Source organism: Paramisgurnus dabryanus, chromosome 24, assembly GCF_030506205.2.
Source record: "Paramisgurnus dabryanus chromosome 24, PD_genome_1.1, whole genome shotgun sequence".
Taxonomy (NCBI): Eukaryota; Metazoa; Chordata; class Actinopteri; order Cypriniformes; family Cobitidae; genus Paramisgurnus; species Paramisgurnus dabryanus.
Genome location: NC_133360.1, coordinates 10,101,260 through 10,121,975, shown reverse-complemented (window position 1 = coordinate 10,121,975; position 20,716 = coordinate 10,101,260). Strand labels below are relative to the sequence as shown.

Here is a 20,716-nt window from a genome sequence, read left to right as displayed (position 1 = left end):
TTTGTCTGTCTGTCTTTCTGTCCATCCATCTATCCCCCTTCTTTCTGTCTCTCTGTCTGTCTGTCTGTCTATCTATCTACCCTCTTTCTTTTCTCCTTCCTTCATCCATACTTTTTCATCATCCCACCTAATTTTTCCTTTCTCTCTCTTTTTCTCCTCTTTGTCTTTCTGTGTGTTTCTGTGTCTCTGTTTCCTTTGTCTTTCTTTCTTTTTTATTTCTTCCTTTCTCTCTCTTTCTTATCTGTATGTCCACCCACCCGTCCATCCACTCATCCATCCATTAATTCGTCCGTCTATCTGTCTGTCTGTTTGCTTTTTTCTTGCTTTGTCTGTCTGTCTGTTGATTTTCAATCCATTCACCCTTCCTTCCATCCTTCAATAATAATTTCTTTGCTTGTCATTGTACTCTTTCTTTCTTTCTTTATTTGCTGGACTTTTCTGTTCGTCCTTCCATCGTCTGTCCATCTGTCTGTCTATTTTACATCCTTTCTTTCCTCCTTATTTTATTCCATCCTTCTTTTTCCTTTCTTTGTCTCTTTACTGGACCTTTCTGTTCGTCCTTCCATCGTCCGTCCATCTGTCTGTCTATCTACATTCTTTCTTTTTCCTTTCTCTTTTTTCTCTCTCTTTTTCTTTCTCTCTTTATTGGACCTTTCTGTCCATCCTTCCATCATCTGCCATCTGTCTGTCATCTACATATCTATTTTTTCTATTTGTTTCTATTTATCTATTGTTTCTTTCCTCCTTACTTTATTCCATCCTCACTTTTTCCTTCCTCTCTCTATTTCTTTCTTTCTTTCCATCATGTCTGTCTGCCCATCTGTCTGTCTATCTATCTACCTTCTTACTTTCATCCTTCCTTCCTTCTCATTACCCCTGCTTTTTCATCATCTCTCTCTCTCTCTCTAGAGGACGACTGTGGAGATGGCAGTGATGAGCTGGGATGTGTTCATGCCTGTTCGGTGGCTCAGTTTCAGTGTTCCAGTGGGAAATGCATCCCTGAGCACTGGATGTGTGACGGGGACAATGACTGCGGTGACCTCAGCGACGAGAACACCACCTGCTCAAGAACAGGTGCGTGTGCCACAAACACACACAGAGTATTGACAAAACGGTCACAAAACAGGTCGTCCACCTTCAAAATATAAAACTGTGTGTCCTAAACACGTTTTGTAACCACAAAGCCTGTTGAAAAGACATCAAGGTCACCAAAGTTGCATTTTTCAAAACAACAGTGAGGGGTCTCATGACCCTTTAATCATTCTTGATAAACCAGCTTTACCACAAAGACCACATTTGTTGACCAGCACCAACCACTTAAACTTCTAACTAGTATAAACCAGCATGGACCAGTACGGTGGTCTTAGCTGGTCTTTTCAGCAGGGAAAATGTTCATCAACAATACTCTTTCCTTCAACCAGCGCTCTCAACCACTAACGCCTGTGGCGAGAAAGAGTATCGTTGCCGTGGCGACGGGACCTGCGTTTCCGAACTTTGGCGCTGTGATGGCGACAAAGATTGCGAAGACGGTAGCGACGAATTTGCCTGTGAGGGAACCAAACGCATGTGTGACCACAAAGCCAAGTTCACATGTAAAGTCTCAGGTAGAGTGAAATATCCATTATATAATCCTGAAAGTACTAATTTAGTGTCTACACTCACCTAAAGGATTATTAGGAACACCTGTTCAATTTCTCATAAATGCAAAGGTGTAATGATGTGGGGGATGTTTTCTTGGCAAACTTTAGGCCCCTTAGTGCCAATTGGGCATCGTTTAAATGCCACTGCCTACCTGAGCATTGTTTCTGACCATGTCCATCCCCGTATGACCACCATGTACTCATCATCTGACAGCTACTTCCAGCAGGATAATGCACCATGTTACAAAGCTCAAATTGGTTTCTTGAACATGACAATGAGTTCACTGTACTAAAATGGCCCCCACAGTCACCAGATCTCAACCCAATAGAGCATCTTTGGGATGTGGTGGAACGGGAGCTTCGTGCCCTGGATGTGCATCCCACAAATCTCCATCAACTGCAAGATGCTATCCTATAAATATGGGCCAACATTTCTAAAGAATGCTTTCAGCACCTTGTTGAATCAATGCCACGTAGAATTAAGGCAGTTCTGAAGGCGAAAGGGGGTCAAACACAGTATTAATATGGTGTTCCTAATAATCCTTTAGGTGAGTGTATAATGTTTTTTTTTGGTGGGTGCTATAAATATTATTCCTAATTGATTGGTTTTAGCCTGGAGTGACTTAAATCCGTATTGTTTTTGTGAAAGACAAGACTCAGAAAAGCTAGCTGAGAAAAGGCCACTGATTATTGCTTCACTTCTTCCAGGCTGAATTCATAATGTTTAAAATGAATCGTTTTAAATGAGAGAATGAGCGAGAGAGAGAAAAAGAGAGAGATTTCTCAAACCGCATTGAATGAGTTCCACACAATGTTGGAGGCAGACTGTGAATACTTTATTACCCCAGTGAGCCGGGCTCAGGTAGAGCGGAGAGTATTTATATGTGTGTTTGTGGGCAAATGTGTGTGTAGAATCGATCTGTGAAGCCGAGCGGTGAGATCTTGAAAGTTAAGGGTTGGAAAGTGGAACAAACAAGCAGGCGACCGGTGTATTTCCTAGGTCAGCTAGAACGGCTGCGTCTCTGGCTAAATAATGAGTTAATTTAGTGATTTCTGAAGCGAATACAGCGTCTAAATACAACTGGAATAAATCAGAAAGTCGCAGTGAAACAAAGTTTCAAAAGTATTTTTAAAATGCAAAAAAGAGTTTGGATGCAAAAACCGCTAAACGCCACCTCTGTTGAAAACGAAATACTGATTGTAACCGATGCTCTTGACACGTACTATACGTTCATCAAATACTTTACGGCCATATTTGTAAAGTCTCTGGGCAATTATGAGACTAAACCTGCGTCTGAAACCGCGTATTGTGACAGTATGTACTGAATGAGATGCAGGACTTACTCATTGAACTCATATACCATGCTAATTTGAAAAAAGAAAGCTTTTTTACAACAGCAGGTATACCTACACCAGAAGAAAAAACTGGAATTTAAAACAAGTAATAGGTGCCATCTATTTTCATTACTTTTATATCTTCAGCTTTAAAACTGTCAGTTTGTCCCATGCTGTTACTAAAAGTGATTCTTTCAATTGCTTGACTGTAATTTTCTGTCTCAAATAGTCTTTATTCTTTATTCATTGTAAAACAGGAGAAAGAAACACAACAGCGAATATGTACCTCATTACCCCTAATGATACGTCAAACACCAAAGCCCAAAATGCACTGAAAAACTATGCGTAGCCCTATGGGAAATTATTTGCTGAATCTCTGTGAAATAACAGCTCGGGAAAGAGTTCTGTTTAATGTTTCAGTCCAATATTGCCATAGAAAGCAGATGTTTTGTAGTACAACCATGCAAAGACGAGCATTTTGATCATTCATTAAAACATGCTGTAGTCCATTTTTAGTTCACGACGCCTAATGCATAAGTTAAATATCTGTTTCTTTGTTTTCTCCGTGCTTTAGGGAAATGCATCAGTAGAGACTGGGTGTGCGACGGGGACATTGACTGCGAGGACCAATCAGATGAGGAGGGGTGCGAGGTGTCCGTCTGTAAACCTCCGAAGTTCCCATGCGCCAACGATACATCCGTGTGTCTCTCACCGGAGCGGATCTGCAACGGTTGGAGAGACTGTGCAGACAATTCAGACGAAGGGCCATACTGTGGTGAGTCGTACAACGCAGTAAAAAAACATGCTGTTAAAATAAGGCTTAATGTCATAGATCCTGAATCACTGTTCTTGGTGCTAGAGCAATACTGTTGTTAACCAATCAGATTTAAGGCTTTTGCAGCAGGATAACTCGTAAAAAAACACTAAACTGCTTTTAAACACTTATGCACATTAGTTAGATCAACCTGGGGGATTTATTTGTTTGCGCAGTTTATTTATTAATGCAAATCCAGCATCTATGCACGAGTTGGAGAAGGACAACGCTACCCACTGAGAGGTAACAGTGCTACCCACTGAGCCACTGTGCCACCCTCATTTGTAGTGTTGCTGTTTTGAAATATGTCATTGAAATGTAATCATGACCAACAGATTTGATCATACATGCTTTCCCCCCAAGTGATTTGGAGTACCCGTATGCCCATTACCTACATAGAAAATATCCGCCTGGGAAAATTGCTGTTACTACGTTGGCCCTTGAGCGAACCGACTTTAAGGCCTTAAACAACAATCTTATCAACCCGGCATTTCCCTCGGGTTTTATGGGTAGGTTATTTCTTGATAGAAATATTGTTGAAGGACTGCTAAAGGATGTTGATTCAGCTACGTGTACCATTTGATAAAGTGACGTACGCATGCAAAAAAGTCGAAGGGGTGCTTATCCAAACGTTGGGGGTTTAAATTTACACATGTCTAAATGTTATGATTTGTGCTTCAGACCATACGCTCATAAATTACAAGATTGGGTCCGTTCCTCTGGGTTTGCGTTTCTTATCTTAAGCTTTTTAGCAGCCTTGAGAAACAGATGGACAGATTGTGATAATGAGAGACCGAGAGACCGAGACTTTGAGCAAAAGAGAGGAAGGCTAATCTATTTTGTTCCAGAGAACATGAGCCAAACTGTGGAGGGTCATTATGGGATAGGGATTGCCTTTCATTTTGACAACTCAGTGCCAACAGACTTATATAGTATGATTTGGCTTGAAGAAAAGCTACATTAAAGAGATAGTTCGGCCGAAAATGATATTAAACCCATGATTTACTCACCCCCAAGCTGTCCGAGTTGCATATGTCCATCGTTTTTCAGACAAACACATTTTTGGATATTTTAGAAAATGTTTTAGATCTTTCAGTTGATTAAATGTAATGTTACGGGGTCCACCCATAGTCCACGACCTTCAAGTCCAAAAAAAGTGCGTCCATCCTTCACAAATTAAATCCAAACGGCTCCAGGATGATAAACAAAGGTCTTCTGAGGGTAATCCGCGCGGTGTTGCTGTAGAAATATCCATATTTAAAACTTTATTAACGAAAATAACTACCTTCCGGTAGCGCCGCCATCTTAGACTCCTCTGTGTTCAGGAGAGAGTATTAGCGTAGTGTACGCACTTTTCTTAGTGACGTATGACAAATTCGGAGGGCGGGGGGACAGAGCAGCAGCAGAGTAGCCTCTGTAGGCTGCATAAGCTCTCATCCTGAATGTGGACGCGACTAAGATGATGGCGCTACTGGAAGGTATTTATTTTCGTTAATAAAGTTTTAAATATGGATATTTCTACAACAACACCGCGCGGATTACCCTCAGAAGACCTTTGTTTATCATCCTGGAGCCGTTTGGATTTAATTTGTGAAGGATGGACGCACTTTTTTTGGACTTGAAGGTCGTGGACCCGTAACATTACATTTAATCAACTGAAAGATCTAAAACATTTTCTAAAATATCCAAAAATGTGTTTGTCTGAAAAACGATGGACATATGCAACTCGGACAGCTTGGGGGTGAGTAAATCATGGGTTTAATATCATTTTTGGCCGAACTATCCCTTTAAGACATTTACATTTATGGATTTTGCATGTGCTTTTATCCAAAGCGACTTACAGTGCATTCAAGCTATGCAGTATGTGAATACCATGGGAGTCAAACCCATGAGTTTTGCGCTCCTAGCACATTGCTGTACCAAATGAGCTACATGAACATCAATAGCAGAGCAGCTATTCTAGATCCAACTATCCAAAAATATCCAAACACAACATATGCTGGAACTAGCAGTGCTGGTGTTTTCAGTTTCATTCATACAGTTACACATCTATGAATGTGATGCATGAGATTTCCAAACGATTCAGACATTATTTATATCCTGGATTTGTCTGTTTAAAGTGAAGTAAACGGAGTTTTATTCCTCTGTAATGACTTTTTGTGTGAGTCTTGAGGGATTGTGAGATTTAAGTCGGTGTGTGTGTGTATTAAGGTTCATTTAGGAGATCTTCAGAGACACACATCTTACCTCAGGTGAGATGGGGCCGTGCTTGAATATCAGCTTAGAGCCAATTACATCTATGGGTTCCTTCTCACACACACACACACACACACACACACACACACACACACACACACACACACACACACATTCCCCTCCAGTCTGATTAATGCTGGGTAACACGCTGAGACACGACTGCAAAGTGGCCACTGAGGAACTAGGGATAAGACGTGTAAAAGAGAGACGAGATGAGATGAAACGCAAAAAGAAGCAGTTAAATGTGTTGTTTTTACTCTCATTGTTATTTGTGTGTAATGACTGGGAGTAAAGCATTATGCGTCTTCCAGTTACAGTTATGAAAGAAATATAAAAATTATAAAAAGCACACACTAAACACAAATGGAGGTCGTTTCAAGCCATGGTTGGGGAAATTTGGGGAAATTGAGGTTGTTTCAAAATGTGGGGAAATGGAGGTCGTTTCAATCTATGGTAGGGTAAAATGTGGAGAAATGGATGTTGTTTCAAGCCATGTTTGGGAAAAATGTTGAGAAATGGAAGTTGTTTCAAGGCATAGTTGGGTAAAATGTGGAGAAATTGTGGTTTTTCAACCCACGGTTCATGGTTGGGTAAAATATGGAGAAATGGAGGTTGTTTTAAGCCATGGTTGCGTAAAATGTGGAGAAATGGAAGTTGTTTCAAGGCATAGTTGGGTAAAATGTGGAGAAATTGTGGTTGTTTCAAGCCACGGTTCATGGTTGGGTAAATATGGAGAAATGGAGGTTGTTTCAAGCCATGGTTGGATAAAATATGGAGAAATGAAGGTTGTTTCAAGCCATGGTAGGGTAAAATGGAGGTTGTTTCAAGCCATGGTTGGGTAAAATGTGGAGAAATGGAGGTTGTTTAAGCCATAGTTGGGTAAAATGTGGAGAAATTGAGGTTGTTTCAAGCCATGGTTGGGTAAGATGTGGGGAAATGGAGGTTGTTTCAAGCCATGGTTGAGTAAAATGTGTAGAAATGGAGGTGGTTTTGAGCCACGTTTGGGTAAAATGTGGATATATGGAGGTTGTTTCAAGCCATGGTTGGGTAAAATGTGAAGAAATGGAGGTGCTTTTGAGCCATGGTTGGGTAAAATATGGAGAAATGGAGGATGTTTCATGCCAAGGTTGGGTAAAATGTGGAGAAATTGAGGTTGTTCCAAGCCATGATTGGGTAAAATGTGAAGAAATTGAGGTTGTTTCAAGCCACGGTTGGATCGAGCCATGGTCGGGTAAAATGTGGATAAATTGAGGTTGTTTCAAGCCATTATTGGATAAATTGTGGAGAAATGGAGGTTGTTTCAAGCCATGGTTGGATCGAGCCATGGTCAGGTAAAATGTGGAGAAATTGAGGTTGTTTCAAGCCATGGTTGGGTAAGATGTGGGGAAATGGAGGTTGTTTCAAGCCATGGTTGAGTAAAATGTGTAGAAATGGAAGTCGTTTTGAGCCACGTTTGGGTAAAATGTGGAGAAATAGTGGTTCTTTCGAGCCACGTTTGGGTAAAATGGGGAAAAATGGTGGTCGTTTCCAGCCACGGTTCATGGTTGGGTAAAATATGGAGAAATGGAGGTTGTTTCGAGCCATGGTTGGGTAAAATGGGAAGAAATGGAGGTCATTTCGAGCAACGGTTGGGAAAAATGTGGAGAAATGGTGGTTGTTTCAAGCCATGGTTGGATAAAATATGGAGAAATGAAGGTTGTTTCAAGCCATGGTAGGGTAAAATGGAGGTTGTTTCAAGCCATTGTTGGGTAAAATGTGGAGAAATGGAGGTTGTTTAAGCCATAGTTGGGTAAAATGTGGAGAAATTGAGGTTGTTTCAAGCCATGGTTGGGTAAGATGTGGGGAAATGGAGGTTGTTTCAAGCCATGGTTGAGTAAAATGTGTAGAAATGGAGGTGGTTTTGAGCCACGTTTGGGTAAAATGTGGATATATGGAGGTTGTTTCAAGCCATAGTTGGGTAAAATGTGAAGAAATGGAGGTTGTTTAAGCCATAGTTGGGTAAAATGTGGAGAAATTGAGGTTGTTTCAAGCCATGGTTGGGTAAGATGTGGGGAAATGGAGGTTGTTTCAAGCCATGGTTGAGTAAAATGTGTAGAAATGGAGGTGGTTTTGAGCCACGTTTGGGTAAAATGTGGATATATGGAGGTTGTTTCAAGCCATAGTTGGGTAAAATGTGAAGAAATGGAGGTGCTTTTGAGCCATGGTTGGGTAAAATATGGAGAAATGGAGGATGTTTCATGCCAAGGTTGGGTAAAATGTGGAGAAATTGAGGTTGTTCCAAGCCATGATTGGGTAAAATGTGAAGAAATTGAGGTTGTTTCAAGCCACGGTTGGATCGAGCCATGGTCGGGTAAAATGTGGATAAATTGAGGTTGTTTCAAGCCATTATTGGATAAATGTGACCAGTCACGGAAAGTAGGGACACAAGTCGGATCTGGGCATTTTGAGTTATTCACAGATTCTGAAAGTGCAGTTTCTAAGCTTTCCAACGATGTGTAACACATGGAAATCTGATAAGATTTGGAGAAGTTGTGGCCATTTGAAAATAGGAACTCAGAAATACTCAAACCGAGAAAATCGAGACGAAAGGGACTCTTCTTTTCAGCTGGGGGAGACAATAGGGCTCATTTACATCTCATTTAGCTAAGCCATGCCCCCTGTAAAACCCTTTTTGAGATGTTCTAGCATCATATGTAGTATTTTATGACCAAATGACAACCCGCAAAAATAAACATGACTCTTTTACCTTTGTGGGGATCACAAGTCGAATCCAGTCTGTTTCAGATTATCCAATGACCATATTTGTCCACAAATGCGTATAATCCGTGAAATATAGATTTTTTACATCAGATTTCGCATGAATGTCTGGTAATACAATATAATATATAATCTGAAGACTAAATCGTAACATGTAAGGGTATATGAGCTTACACCTCCGTTAAACACATGAACCCGCCTTCAAAGTTTGTTTTTAAAATAGGGAAGTAGTATAATAGATCATCCAAACAGCGCCGTCGAAAACGTGACATCCTTTAGAGAGGTTACCAATGGCTCGCTCGTTTCTCCATCAGCCAATGACTTCATGGAAAATATTGATAGACAAAACATGTAGCCAATTATATGAAGAATACAACTATATCTGTGTAACTTCTGTGTGTTTGGACTCATGCTGCGCTGCAAGAACTGACATACAGATGACGTCAAAGTACCGCGAGAGCGAGTCGAAATTAAACTACTCCGTAAGATTTCTTGAAGAGCTCTCGCGTTACTTTGACGTCATCCGACTGCGGCGCCGCATAAAGTCAGTGACGCGGCTGACGTACGATGCGGCTGACTGTTATTTGTTCCGCCCCAGCTTCTTTTATTTTTCTTTTGTTTTGTGCGCCCGAGCTTTACAGTCTGGGGAGACGCAGGCTATAAGTTTGAAAAAAAAAAAAAAACTTAGCAAACATGTCTGAGGAACAGGGCAGCGCGTCACTACAGTCACGTGACTTCACGCTCGAGCCGGAAGAGAAGACAATGCTGAATAAAGTCGTAATTCTGCTATTTTTGGACCAAACTGTATTTTCGATGCATCAACACAATCTTCCTGACCCACTGATGTCACATGGACTACTTTGATGATGTTTTTATTAACTTTCTGGACATGGAAACCATACATAGATTTTCAATGAAGGGGGAAGCTCTCGGACTAAATCTAACGATAAAACATCTTAAACTGTGTTCCGAAGATGAACGGAGGTCTTCCGAGTTTAGAACGACATAAGGGTGAGTCAACACTTACATTATTTTCATTTTTGGGCAAACTATCCTTATTTAGTAGTCACGCTGTTCCCTTTGGGGGCGGAGGCAAAAACACAAGCTTATACAGTATGTAAATATACACACAGATAATGACGCCCCCCGCTGCATGCTAGAATCTCCGGAAAAACAAGCCTATTTTAACCGCAAAATGTACGCTTTTAAATATACAAAAACTGCTATCTCAAACATGGAGAGGCTTCTTCGTGATCTCAACTAACAGATTCTGCAATAAAACGAAAATCACAAATTTCGAAAAAAAAACTTTGTTTCTCATTTTCTCGAAACTTGTGCTGCCGACTTGAGTCCCTGGTTTCCGTGACGGGTCACAAATTGTGGAGAAATGGAGGTTGTTTCAAGCCATGGTTGGATCGAGCCATGGTCAGGTAAAATGTGGAGAAATTGAGGTTGTTTCAAGCCATGGTTGGGTAAGATGTGGGGAAATGGAGGTTGTTTCAAGCCATGGTTGAGTAAAATGTGTAGAAATGGAAGTCGTTTTGAGCCACGTTTGGGTAAAATGTGGAGAAATAGTGGTTCTTTCAAGCCACGTTTGGGTAAAATGGGGAAAAATGGTGGTCGTTTCCAGCCACGGTTCATGGTTGGGTAAAATATGGAGAAATGGAGGTTGTTTCGAGCCATGGTTGGGTAAAATGGGAAGAAATGGAGGTCATTTCGAGCAACGGTTGGGAAAAATGTGGAGAAATGGTGGTTGTTTCAAGCCACGGTTCATGGTTGGGTAAAATATGGAAAAATGAAGGTTGTTTCAAGCCATGGTTGGGCAAAATGGAGGTTGTTTCAAGCCATGGTTGGATAAAATATGGAGAAATGAAGGATGTTTCAAGCCATGGTTGGGTAAAAAGGAGGTTGTTTCAAGCCATAGTAGGGTAAAATGTTGAGAAATTGAGGTTGTTTCAAGCCATGGTTGGGTAAGATGTGGGGAAATGGAGGTTGTTTCAAGCCATGGTTGGATAAAATATGGAGAAATTGAGGTTGTTTCAAGCCATGGTTGCATAAAATATGGAGAAATGGAGGTTGTTTCAAGCCATGGTTGGGTAAAATATTTATTCTAGACCCAGCAGTTTGGTTTTTCCATGGGTTGACACAACCCAGCATTTCTTAAAGGGGACATATCATGAAAATCTGAGTTGTTTCATATTTTTTAATGCTACAATTGGGTTCCCAGTGCTTCTATCAACCTAAAAAATGTGAGAAAGATCAACCCAGTAACTTAGTTTTGGTAAACCATTCTCTTCAAGCAAATAAAAAATAGCTCATTGAAATTTGGCTCCCCTTGTGATGTCAGAAGGGGATAATACTGACCAAAACACTGCCATTTAGTGCAGAGATCAGCTCATTTGCATTTTAAACGACACATTTTTGCTCACACCTACAAAGTGGCAATTTTAACATGTTATATTAAATTATCTATATGATATTTTGAGCTACTTCACCTACGTACTCTGGGGACACCAAATATTTATTTGCATATAAACAAATTCAGTATCTCTTATTCGCGTCTCAAGGCATTTGGCTGAAATATCAGATAGCTGTCCTGGCCTTTGGAGAGGGAGAGGAGATGATGAAGATCAGCTTGACCAAAAATAAGTTGAATAAATAAATAAATAAATAAATAATTTTTTCTCTCTGGACTATCGGATACACGTGCATTGTCGCGCTTAACTTCTGGTCTATGTTTGTTTAATGGTCTGACTAGTTGCCAAACTGAACTCTGGAACAAATACCTTGTCAAATAGGTACTAAAGATAAAACACATTTGGGTTTGTCCATATTTGACCCAACCATGGGTTAAAAACAACCCAGCATCTTTACAGTGTGGTAAAATAATAAAAGCTGGCCTGAACCCCAATTCTGCTACCCAACGGCAGAGATAAATGTGTTTATTCTACAAGAGAAACTGCAAGATAAATAAAAAAATGTCAAAACTCAATGGTCCAGAAACGTCCCAAAATTTCCTGAGTTAGATAAATATTGTCTAGAATAGACCACACCGAAGGTCTAATCATGATAAATGACCCTCCAGGTAACTTTTCCGCTCTGTATCTGAGAGAGGACTTTGAATTCAATAGATGAAAAAGAAAGAGGTCACTGATAGTTAGTAAGAGAAAAAGTGTCCTCCTGCCGCTCACGGACTTAAAACAGATTGTCACTCAACTTAGCCAGCTGGTACTTTCCTATTACAGGCAAGAAATCCTTATATTACTTGATCACACTTCATGTTCTGGAAGACAGGATAGACTTCACCTGCCGATATCAGCTTATCCAGCTCAGCATTACAGTTTCTTCAGACTTTATAAAAGGACTGCATTTTGACCCGTCTGTTCTCTTTAACACAGCTTACCAAAAACAGATTACATTTACATTTATGCATCCAAACTATACATTTTTATCAGTATGTGTGTTCCCTCCAGGTACAGCTCTTGATATCACAATGCTTTGTAAGGTTTGGTCTGAGTTTTCTCTGGGTTCAAGAAAATGCACCGGTCTGGATGTGTTAATGAAGCCCACCAGAAACTCTCTGACACAATGACCTTTAGGACATCTTCGATTTCCTGAGGGTACGGTTAATTTTGTCTGAAGGTGACCTTCCTGGTCAAATAAAGCCAAATGAAACAATAAAGGTTTGCTTTTATGTAGCTTGACTCTTAGCACAGAGCTGGCAATGTCAAGGTCTTGATTTTGATTGACGACTTACACATTGAATACATTTAAATACATTGAAAACATTTCTTACTACTAGTTTGTGTCTTGGCTTCTAGAATTTAAAAATATATTTAAATCAAGATTAATTTATTTGAGAAGCAAAATGACCTATGAAAAAATATCAAAAGTAAGTTTATGCTTAACTCATTCCCCGCCAGCCATTTTTTGAAAAGTTGCCTGACAGCATTTTTTTGTGATTTTCGTAAACGTTTCACAAAATGTCTTCAAGGACAATTTTCTTCTAAAAATGTATAAACATACAAATATATCAAATGAAAGAACAGACCCTCTGCTTTAAAACAAACAATGAACAAAGAAACAAAATGGCGAAAAAAACCCATTTCATCCTATCTATATTTTTTCTCTGCTTATAAACTCTTAAATATGGGTATTTTTCTTTAAAAATATTTTTTTTAGCAAAAAGCTAAAATAAATGCATTTTTGTGAAATAATTTTGTTAGAGATCAGATTCAGAACGATTATCAAAATACACATGGAGTTTAAGATTAATAAATAACATTTTGACTTCAGTTTTTTCAAAAATTGGGTTACCATCTTGTGGATAGTTGCGGTATTGCAGATTAACATAAAAAATGATCAGGAACATGTTTTTTATGCAAAAAAAATTTCTCTTAATAAACTAGATAACTCGTCAATGGCGGGGAAAGAGTTAAAATAAGACATGGGGTGAAAAATAACATTCAGTTGAAGTTTTACCTCTGTACTTAATTTAAGTTTATTTTGATTGTGTAATTGTTTTAATATTTGTACTGTACAACACAACAAAAACACTCTAAGGGCGTATTCACACCACTGCAAAAATTTGGTTTGTTTGACTATCGCTGTGTACCGTACCAAGCATGGGCTGTAAAGAAAGATGGACGACGAATCTCCATAGACTTCCATTAAAAAATGGAAGCCAAAATATCTCAAAAATGACTGGTGACATCTTGCGCCATTGATGTCATTTGCAGTAGTGATCATGAGGTGGATCCGTAGTATCATGGCCCCGCCCATTTTCCCATTTAACTCAATCACAAACACACAAATTAAGTCATCACACATCGTTTTAATAGCCTTTAACAATCAACTTAAACTAAAAGTCACCTTGCAATGTGATTTTAATTATAAATTGAGTTTTAAGTTTTGCATGTTATATAAGATTTAGAAGGGACATATTACAAGACTTTTTTAAGATGTCAAATAAATCTTTGGTGTTTCCAGAATACATATGTGAAGGTTTAGCTCAAAATAGCATATAGATAATTTATAATAGCATGTTAAAATTGCCATTTGGTAGGTGTGAGCAAAAATGTGCAATTTGTGGGTGTGTCCTTTAAAATGCAAATGAGCTGATCTCTGCACTAAATGGCAGTGTCGTGGTTGGATAGTGCAGATTAAGGGGCGGTATTATCCCCTTCTGACATCACAAGGGGAGCCAAATTTCAATGACCTATCTGTTAACATGCTTGCAGAGAATGGTTTACCAAAACTAAGTTACTGGGTTGATCTTTTTTACATTTTCTATTGATAGAAGCACTGGAGACCCAATTATAGCACTTAAACATGAAAAAGTCAGATTTTTTATGATATATCCCATTTAAATTCTGTATGTTGGCATTTAAATAAAGTCCTCTTGTTTATACACTACATATGTAGAATCGAGTCACAGTTTTTGCTAATTCACATTCGTCTATTGAACTGTTGCTCTGCAGAGCCGCTATTCCCTCCTTCATCAGCATTTTAACTGAATCTTTAGGCAACTCACAGTCCAGAAAAATCCATTATTACCCCATTGGAACTTTTCAATTTTCTCTACTGTATTAGCAAGTTCACCTCAGACCTCGCAGCTCGATTCTCGTAACTGAATCCTATATATCATTCCTGCCACCTTTTACTTGAGTCTAAATGAATGCAGTTTCATTTGCCTTTTTATAGCCTACTTTTTTAGTACCGTTTCCTCATTAGTGATACTTGCTGTTCTTGTTACCTGCCTTTTCTGTGCTGTTTTCCATTTCTGCATATTTATTCCCGTTATAGCGCCTCCATTATGGCTACCTTGAGGATTCTGGAAACATTATGCTGTATTAATGCACTAGATGCCTTATTTAAACCTTGAATGTGCTCAAGGTGGTGTTACGTTGAGTGCCCATTTGGCCTCCACTCTCGAGGCATGAATGTATTTCCAAACATTATAGCTATAAACAAGACGCCCCAGCTCTATAGTGACAGAGGAAATGCATTTCCATCGCATCCAAAACATTCATGTGACCCTGCCTGTGAAATCAAGGCTAAAGTCGTATAATCTAATTATAAAATTAGGAGCATCAAAGTTTGATTTCAATCATCGGGGATCCAAACAGGGAGGAATTTAGAAGCCACCAAACACTTCTATGTTTTCCCTATACGTAATTACACGAATAAAGTATGGTGGCACAAAATAAAACGTGGCGATTTTGGATTCAAGCGGATTCAAAATGAGAACTATATTGTATGGCGGAAGAGGACTTGCGACCTCGAGTGCAGTAATATTGACGGAAGTTTGAGCGAAAGGGGGAGGAGTCAGGAGTGATGATGTAACTGCGCGCCGAGGTCGAAGTGCTGCAAACTAAGTGCTCTTCCGCCATACAATATAGTTCTTATTTTTATTGGCTTTAAAAATCGCCACGTTTTATTTTGTGCCACCATACTTACTCGTGTAACTACTCATGTAACAGTCTTTAAATAAGAAAAACATGGAAGTGTTTAGTGGCTTCTAAATTCATCCCTGTTTGGATCCTAAGGAATGAATGAGGCTAGGCTAAATGCTAACACATTCACGATGCGCTGTACAAAGATCAAGTGCATGCATTGAAAAAAGATTGGTATGTATTAATTTGTCTAAGTTGAGGTAAGAACATGGTAAAATATTGAAAAACGGTGGTGTTTTCCTTTTTAAGCTTTCTTTTATATTAGCAACTGCCATTTTAAAGGCATTTTTAGAGTTAAGCTGTGTTATTAAGATTTGTTTTTAGGTTATAACTTTCTTAGTTGTCCCTGCAATGAAATTGTCCCAGACTGTAAAAATTGTGTACTGTTGCAGCCCTAGACGAATCCTTCTTCATTTACTACAGCCTGCTGTGATTCAATTTGGCAATGTCAGCAAACCCAGTTCCTGGTCGAATATGTAGAAAAGTTGTTGGAAAAACAAACTTATTACCGTTGTTGCAGTTTCGTTTTTGGTGTCATTAAAGTGATAAAAATCCCAACTTTCACCTTCATCGAGGCAACCCAAAGCAACATTTCTAATTGCTCCGTAACCTTTCCATGCTTCAATAATTCATTAAAACGAGCTTAATTTTTCCAGTGGTCATTTAAAAGAGTTATCGCTCCCTCCAGACCGACAAGTACATTACTTTTGTACACAAGTGAAGAATAACAAAGCCATTTGCAACAATTATGCACACTTACTAATGCAGTTAGAAGACTGTATTATTGAGCCAGTCACCCAAGGGGTCGACAATATACGGTCAGTTGACAACTTCGGCAGACACGTAACCAAATTTTCCCGTTCTGCATATACCCATGGGGCTACTTTGCGGCCGTCTCACCACATTAGTTTGTCCAAACCGCAATAAAGCGCTAGTAAAAGTGAACAAAGGCTCGGAGGCCGGTGCCAATGAGTTTTCATAGGAGGGGAAACAAAAAGGTACATAAATGCCCCGAAATTACACACCTGTGTGTGTTTTGGCTTCATGTGTAACATGGAGTCATGGTTAATTTCCTCTGTGGCTCTTGTGCAAGCATAAAGTGACCACAAGGCATATGTTCTGACTAATACCCAAGGAATAGCACTCAGCCAGGAGATCCAAACGGGAAGCACTGAACCCTTTCTTGTTAGTCTATTTTGGTTCCTTCAGGCTTTCATGAGACTCCCTGCTGTTCATCCTTATGGCTACTGGAGACTTCCATCAGTCTGCAACTTTTAACGGTCTCAGTATTTGATGCCTTATGTTGTGTATTGAAAGTAATATAAAAACATGTTTTCCATCACAGATGAGTGTTCTGTACGGAAAGGCGGTTGCAGTCACGAGTGCGCCGTAGCGCCGGGTAAAGGGGTGACGTGTTCCTGTCCGCCGGGGTTCCAGCTCGCCTCAGACGGACGCACCTGCGAGGTGCTGGATTATTGTACCAAGCACTTACGATGCAGTCAGGTGTGCGAACAACATAAGAACACTGTGAAATGCTCCTGCTATCCAGGCTGGAGTCTGGGACCTGATGGAGACAGCTGCCACAGCACAGGTAATGCAAAGTAGTACGTATCTGATATGTTGTAAAGGTTAGCTAAATGTTAATATTAACATGAAAACAATTTTTTTTTGCTTTCGCAATGCACGGTCTTATGAGATTTTATGAAGTTCATTGTTGAAATCTCTTCAGAATATCTAGACCAATCAAGTATTGTCAATGAAGTGAAATAGGTTGTGAATACTGCTCATGTTGACTTGGACAATTTGGATTTTTAAAACGAATGTTAAACACCCTAGCAACCAGGTGAAACACCTTAGCAACGCCTACAAGTAGTAACCAGGTGAAACACCTTAGCAATGCCTATCAAACAAGCTTAATACGCTAGCAATCAGGAAAAACACCTTAGCAATGCAACCTGATCTAAAGAATTTCCAGGTATTGTCACGAAATATTTAGCACATTTTTCCGTGGCCGTACCACGGACTTTCTTTTCCATGTCATTGTCACGTAGATGTTACTCAAATGTTTTGTCCTATTTTCTTACCATTGTCGCTTCGGTTTAGGGTTATATGTACATAAATGACATCGTTACCCAAACCCAACTGTAACCCTAACGCACACAATGGGTTAAAAATCAAACATATAAAAGAATAAATAAAAAAATAGTATAAACCAATACTTAAAGTGACATCCTAATGCAAACACCAAATCTAACCCTAAACCGAAGCGACAATGGTTTGAAAATAGGAAAAAGCAGTTGAGTAACCAATCCGTAACAATGACACAGAAAAGAAAGTCAGTTGTACTGCCACGAAAAAATGCGGAGATTCGTGACAATGCCACGGGAAAATTAGCTAAATATTCCGTGACTATACTACAGAACTTTGTGAGATCATGTTGAGCAATGCCAGCTTCTGGAACCTAGCATGCTTAGCAACCAGGTGAAGCACCCTAGCAGCCAGGTGAAACACCTTAGCAATGCCTAGCAATCTGGTGAAACACCTTAGCAATGTCTACAGTAGCAATCAGGTGAAACACCTTAGCAATGCCTAGCAATCTGGTGAAACACCTTAGCAATGTCTAGCAATCTGGTGAAACTCCTTAGCAATATCTACAGTAGCAACCCGGTGAAACACCTTAGCAATGCCTAGCAACCAGGTAAAACACACTAGCAACCAGGTGAACAGCTAAAGCACAGCCTAGAAGTCTGGTGAACCAGCTTAGCAATGCCTACAGTAGCAACCAAGTGAAACACCTTAGCAACGCCTAGCAATCAGGTGAAAACACTCTAGCAACCAGGTGAAACATCTTAGCAACACCTACAGTAGCAACCAGGTGAAACACCTTAGCAACACCTACAGTAGCAACCAGGTAAAAAACCTTAGCAACACCAACAGAAGCAACCAGGTGAAACACCTTAGCAACACCTAGCAACCAGGTAAAAACACCATAGCAACCAGGTGAAACACCTTAGCAATGCCTAGCAATCTGGTAAAACACCTTCACAATGTCTACAGTAGCAACCAGATGAAACACCTTAGCAACGCCTAGCTACCAGGTAAAACACACTAGCAACCAGGTGAACCGCCATAGCAATGCCTAGAAGTCTGGTGAAACACCTTAGCAATGTATACAGTAGCAACCAAGTGTAACACCTTAGCAATGCCTAGCAACGAGGTAAAACACCCTAGCAATCAGGAAAAACACCCTTAGCAATGCCAGCTTCTGGGGCCTAGCATGCTAAGCAACCAGGTGAAACACAGTAGCAACCAGGAGAAACACCTTAGCAATGCCTAGCAATCTGTTGAAACACCTTCGCAATGTCTACAGTAGCAACCAGGTAAAACACCTTAGCAACGCCTACAGTAGCAACCAGGTGAAACACCTTAGCAACGCCTACAGTAGCAACCAGGTAAAACACCTTAGCAACGCCTACAGTAGCAACCAGGTGAAACACCTTAGCAACGCCTACAGTAGCAACCCGGTGAAACACCTTAGCAATGCCTAGCAATCTGGTGAAACACCTTCGCAATGTCTACAGTAGCAACCAGGTAAAACACCTTAGCAATGCCTACAGTAGCAACCAGGTGAAACACCTTAGTAACGCCTACAGTAGCAACCAGGTGAAACACCTTAGCAATGCCTAGCAATTTGGTGAAACACCTTCGCAATGTCTACAGTAGCAACCAGGTAAAACACCTTAGCAATGCCTACAGTAGCAACCAGGTGAAACACCTTAGTAACGCCTACAGTAGCAACACGGTGAAACACCTTTGCAATGCCTAGCAATCTGGTGAAACACCTTTGCAATGTCTACAGTAGCAACCAGGTGAAACACCTTAGCCACGCCTAGCAACCAGGTAAAATACACTAGCAACCAGGTAAACTGCCATAGCAATGCCTATACGTCTGGTGAAACAGCTTAGCAATACCTACACTAGCAACCAAGTGAATCACCTTAGCAACGCCTAGCCACCAGGAATAAACACCCTAGCAACCAGGTGAAACACCATAGCAGCGTCTACAGTAGCAACCAGGTAAAAACACCCTAGCAACCAGGTGAAACACCTTAGCAACACCTAGCAACCACATGAAACACTCTAGCAATCAGGTAAAACACCTTAGCAATGCCAGCTTCTGGGGCCTAGCATGCTTAGCAACCAGGTGAAACACCCTAGCAACCTGGTGAAACACCTTAGCAATGCCTAGCAATCTGGTAAAACACCTTCCCAATGTCTACAGTAGCAACCAGGTAAAACACACTAGCAACCAGGTAACACCTTAGCAACATCTACAGTAGCAACCAGGTAAAACACATTAGCAACCAGGTGAAACACCTTAGCAACATCTACAGTAGCAACCAGGTGAAACACCTTAGCAACGCCTAGCAACCAGGTAAAAACACCCTAGCAACCAGGTGAAACACCTTAGCAACGCCAACAGTAGCAGCCAGGTGAAACACCTTAGCAACGCCAACAGTAGCAGCCAGGTGAAACACCTTAGCAACGCCTACAGTAGCAACCAAGTGAAACACTTTAGCGATGTCTGGCAATCTAGTGAAACACCTTCGCAAAGTCTACAGTAGCAACCAGGTGAAGCACTTAACAACGCCTAGCAACCAGGTAAAACACACTATCAACCAGGTGAACCGCCATAGCAAAGCCAATAAGTCTGGTGAAACAGCTTAGGAATGCCTACAGTAGCAACCAAGTGAAACACCTTAGCAATGCCTAGCAACCAGGAATAAACACCCTAGCAACCAGGTGAAACACCATAGCAACGCCTACAGTAGCAACCAGGTAAAAACACCCTAGCAACCAAGTGAAACACCCTAGCAATCAGGTAAAACATCATAGCAATGCCAGCTTCTAGGGCCTAGCATGCTTAGCAGCCAGGTGAAGCACCATGACAACCAGGTGAAACATCTTAGCAATGCCTAGCAATCTGGTGAAACACCTTAGCAATGTCTACAGTAGCAACCAGGTGAAACACCTTAGCAACCAGGTGAAATCCCAAGCAGGACTGATACAAGAACAAGGGTGACACTAGGATTACGATCTGCTCTCGTCCCCCATGTGCCTTTGAGGAGGCTATTAACCTCAGATTGCATTGGGGAGCTGACTGACCCTACAGTTTCTGTACTGTAAACACACGTCTCTTAAAGAGAGAGTTCACCCAAAAATGAAAATTCTGTCTGTATACATTTCTTTGTTCTGATGAACACAAAGGAAGATATTTTGAGGAAAGTTTGTAACCAAACCGATCAGGGGCCCTTACTGACTTCCAAGTAGGAAAAAAGATTGCTATGGAAGTCAATGGGGCCTTGGTTAAGTTACAGACATTCTCCTCCTTCGAAATATCTTCCTTCGTGTTCATCAGAACAAAGACATTTATACAGGTTTGTAACAACATGAAAGTG

At 40.4% G+C, this 20,716-nt stretch overlaps 1 protein-coding gene across 6 annotated transcripts in view; it reads left to right on the top strand.

Annotated features, from left to right (window-relative positions):
- lrp1ba (low density lipoprotein receptor-related protein 1Ba) overlaps positions 1–20,716 on the top strand; it is a 304,606-nt gene that overhangs the window by 124,313 nt on the left and 159,577 nt on the right. For 4 of the 6 annotated variants that reach the window (XM_065244654.2, XM_073813477.1, XM_065244657.2 and 1 more), the window contains 4 exons: positions 910–1,074; positions 1,422–1,604; positions 3,550–3,750; positions 16,603–16,848. In XM_065244654.2, coding sequence (XP_065100726.1) covers positions 910–1,074; positions 1,422–1,604; positions 3,550–3,750; positions 16,603–16,848 — 795 coding nt within the window. Of the gene's footprint in view, positions 1–909; positions 1,075–1,343; positions 1,605–3,549; positions 3,751–16,602; positions 16,849–20,716 lie in introns of all 6 variants that reach the window. The other 2 variants (XM_065244653.2, XM_065244656.2) reach the window with 1 other exon arrangement.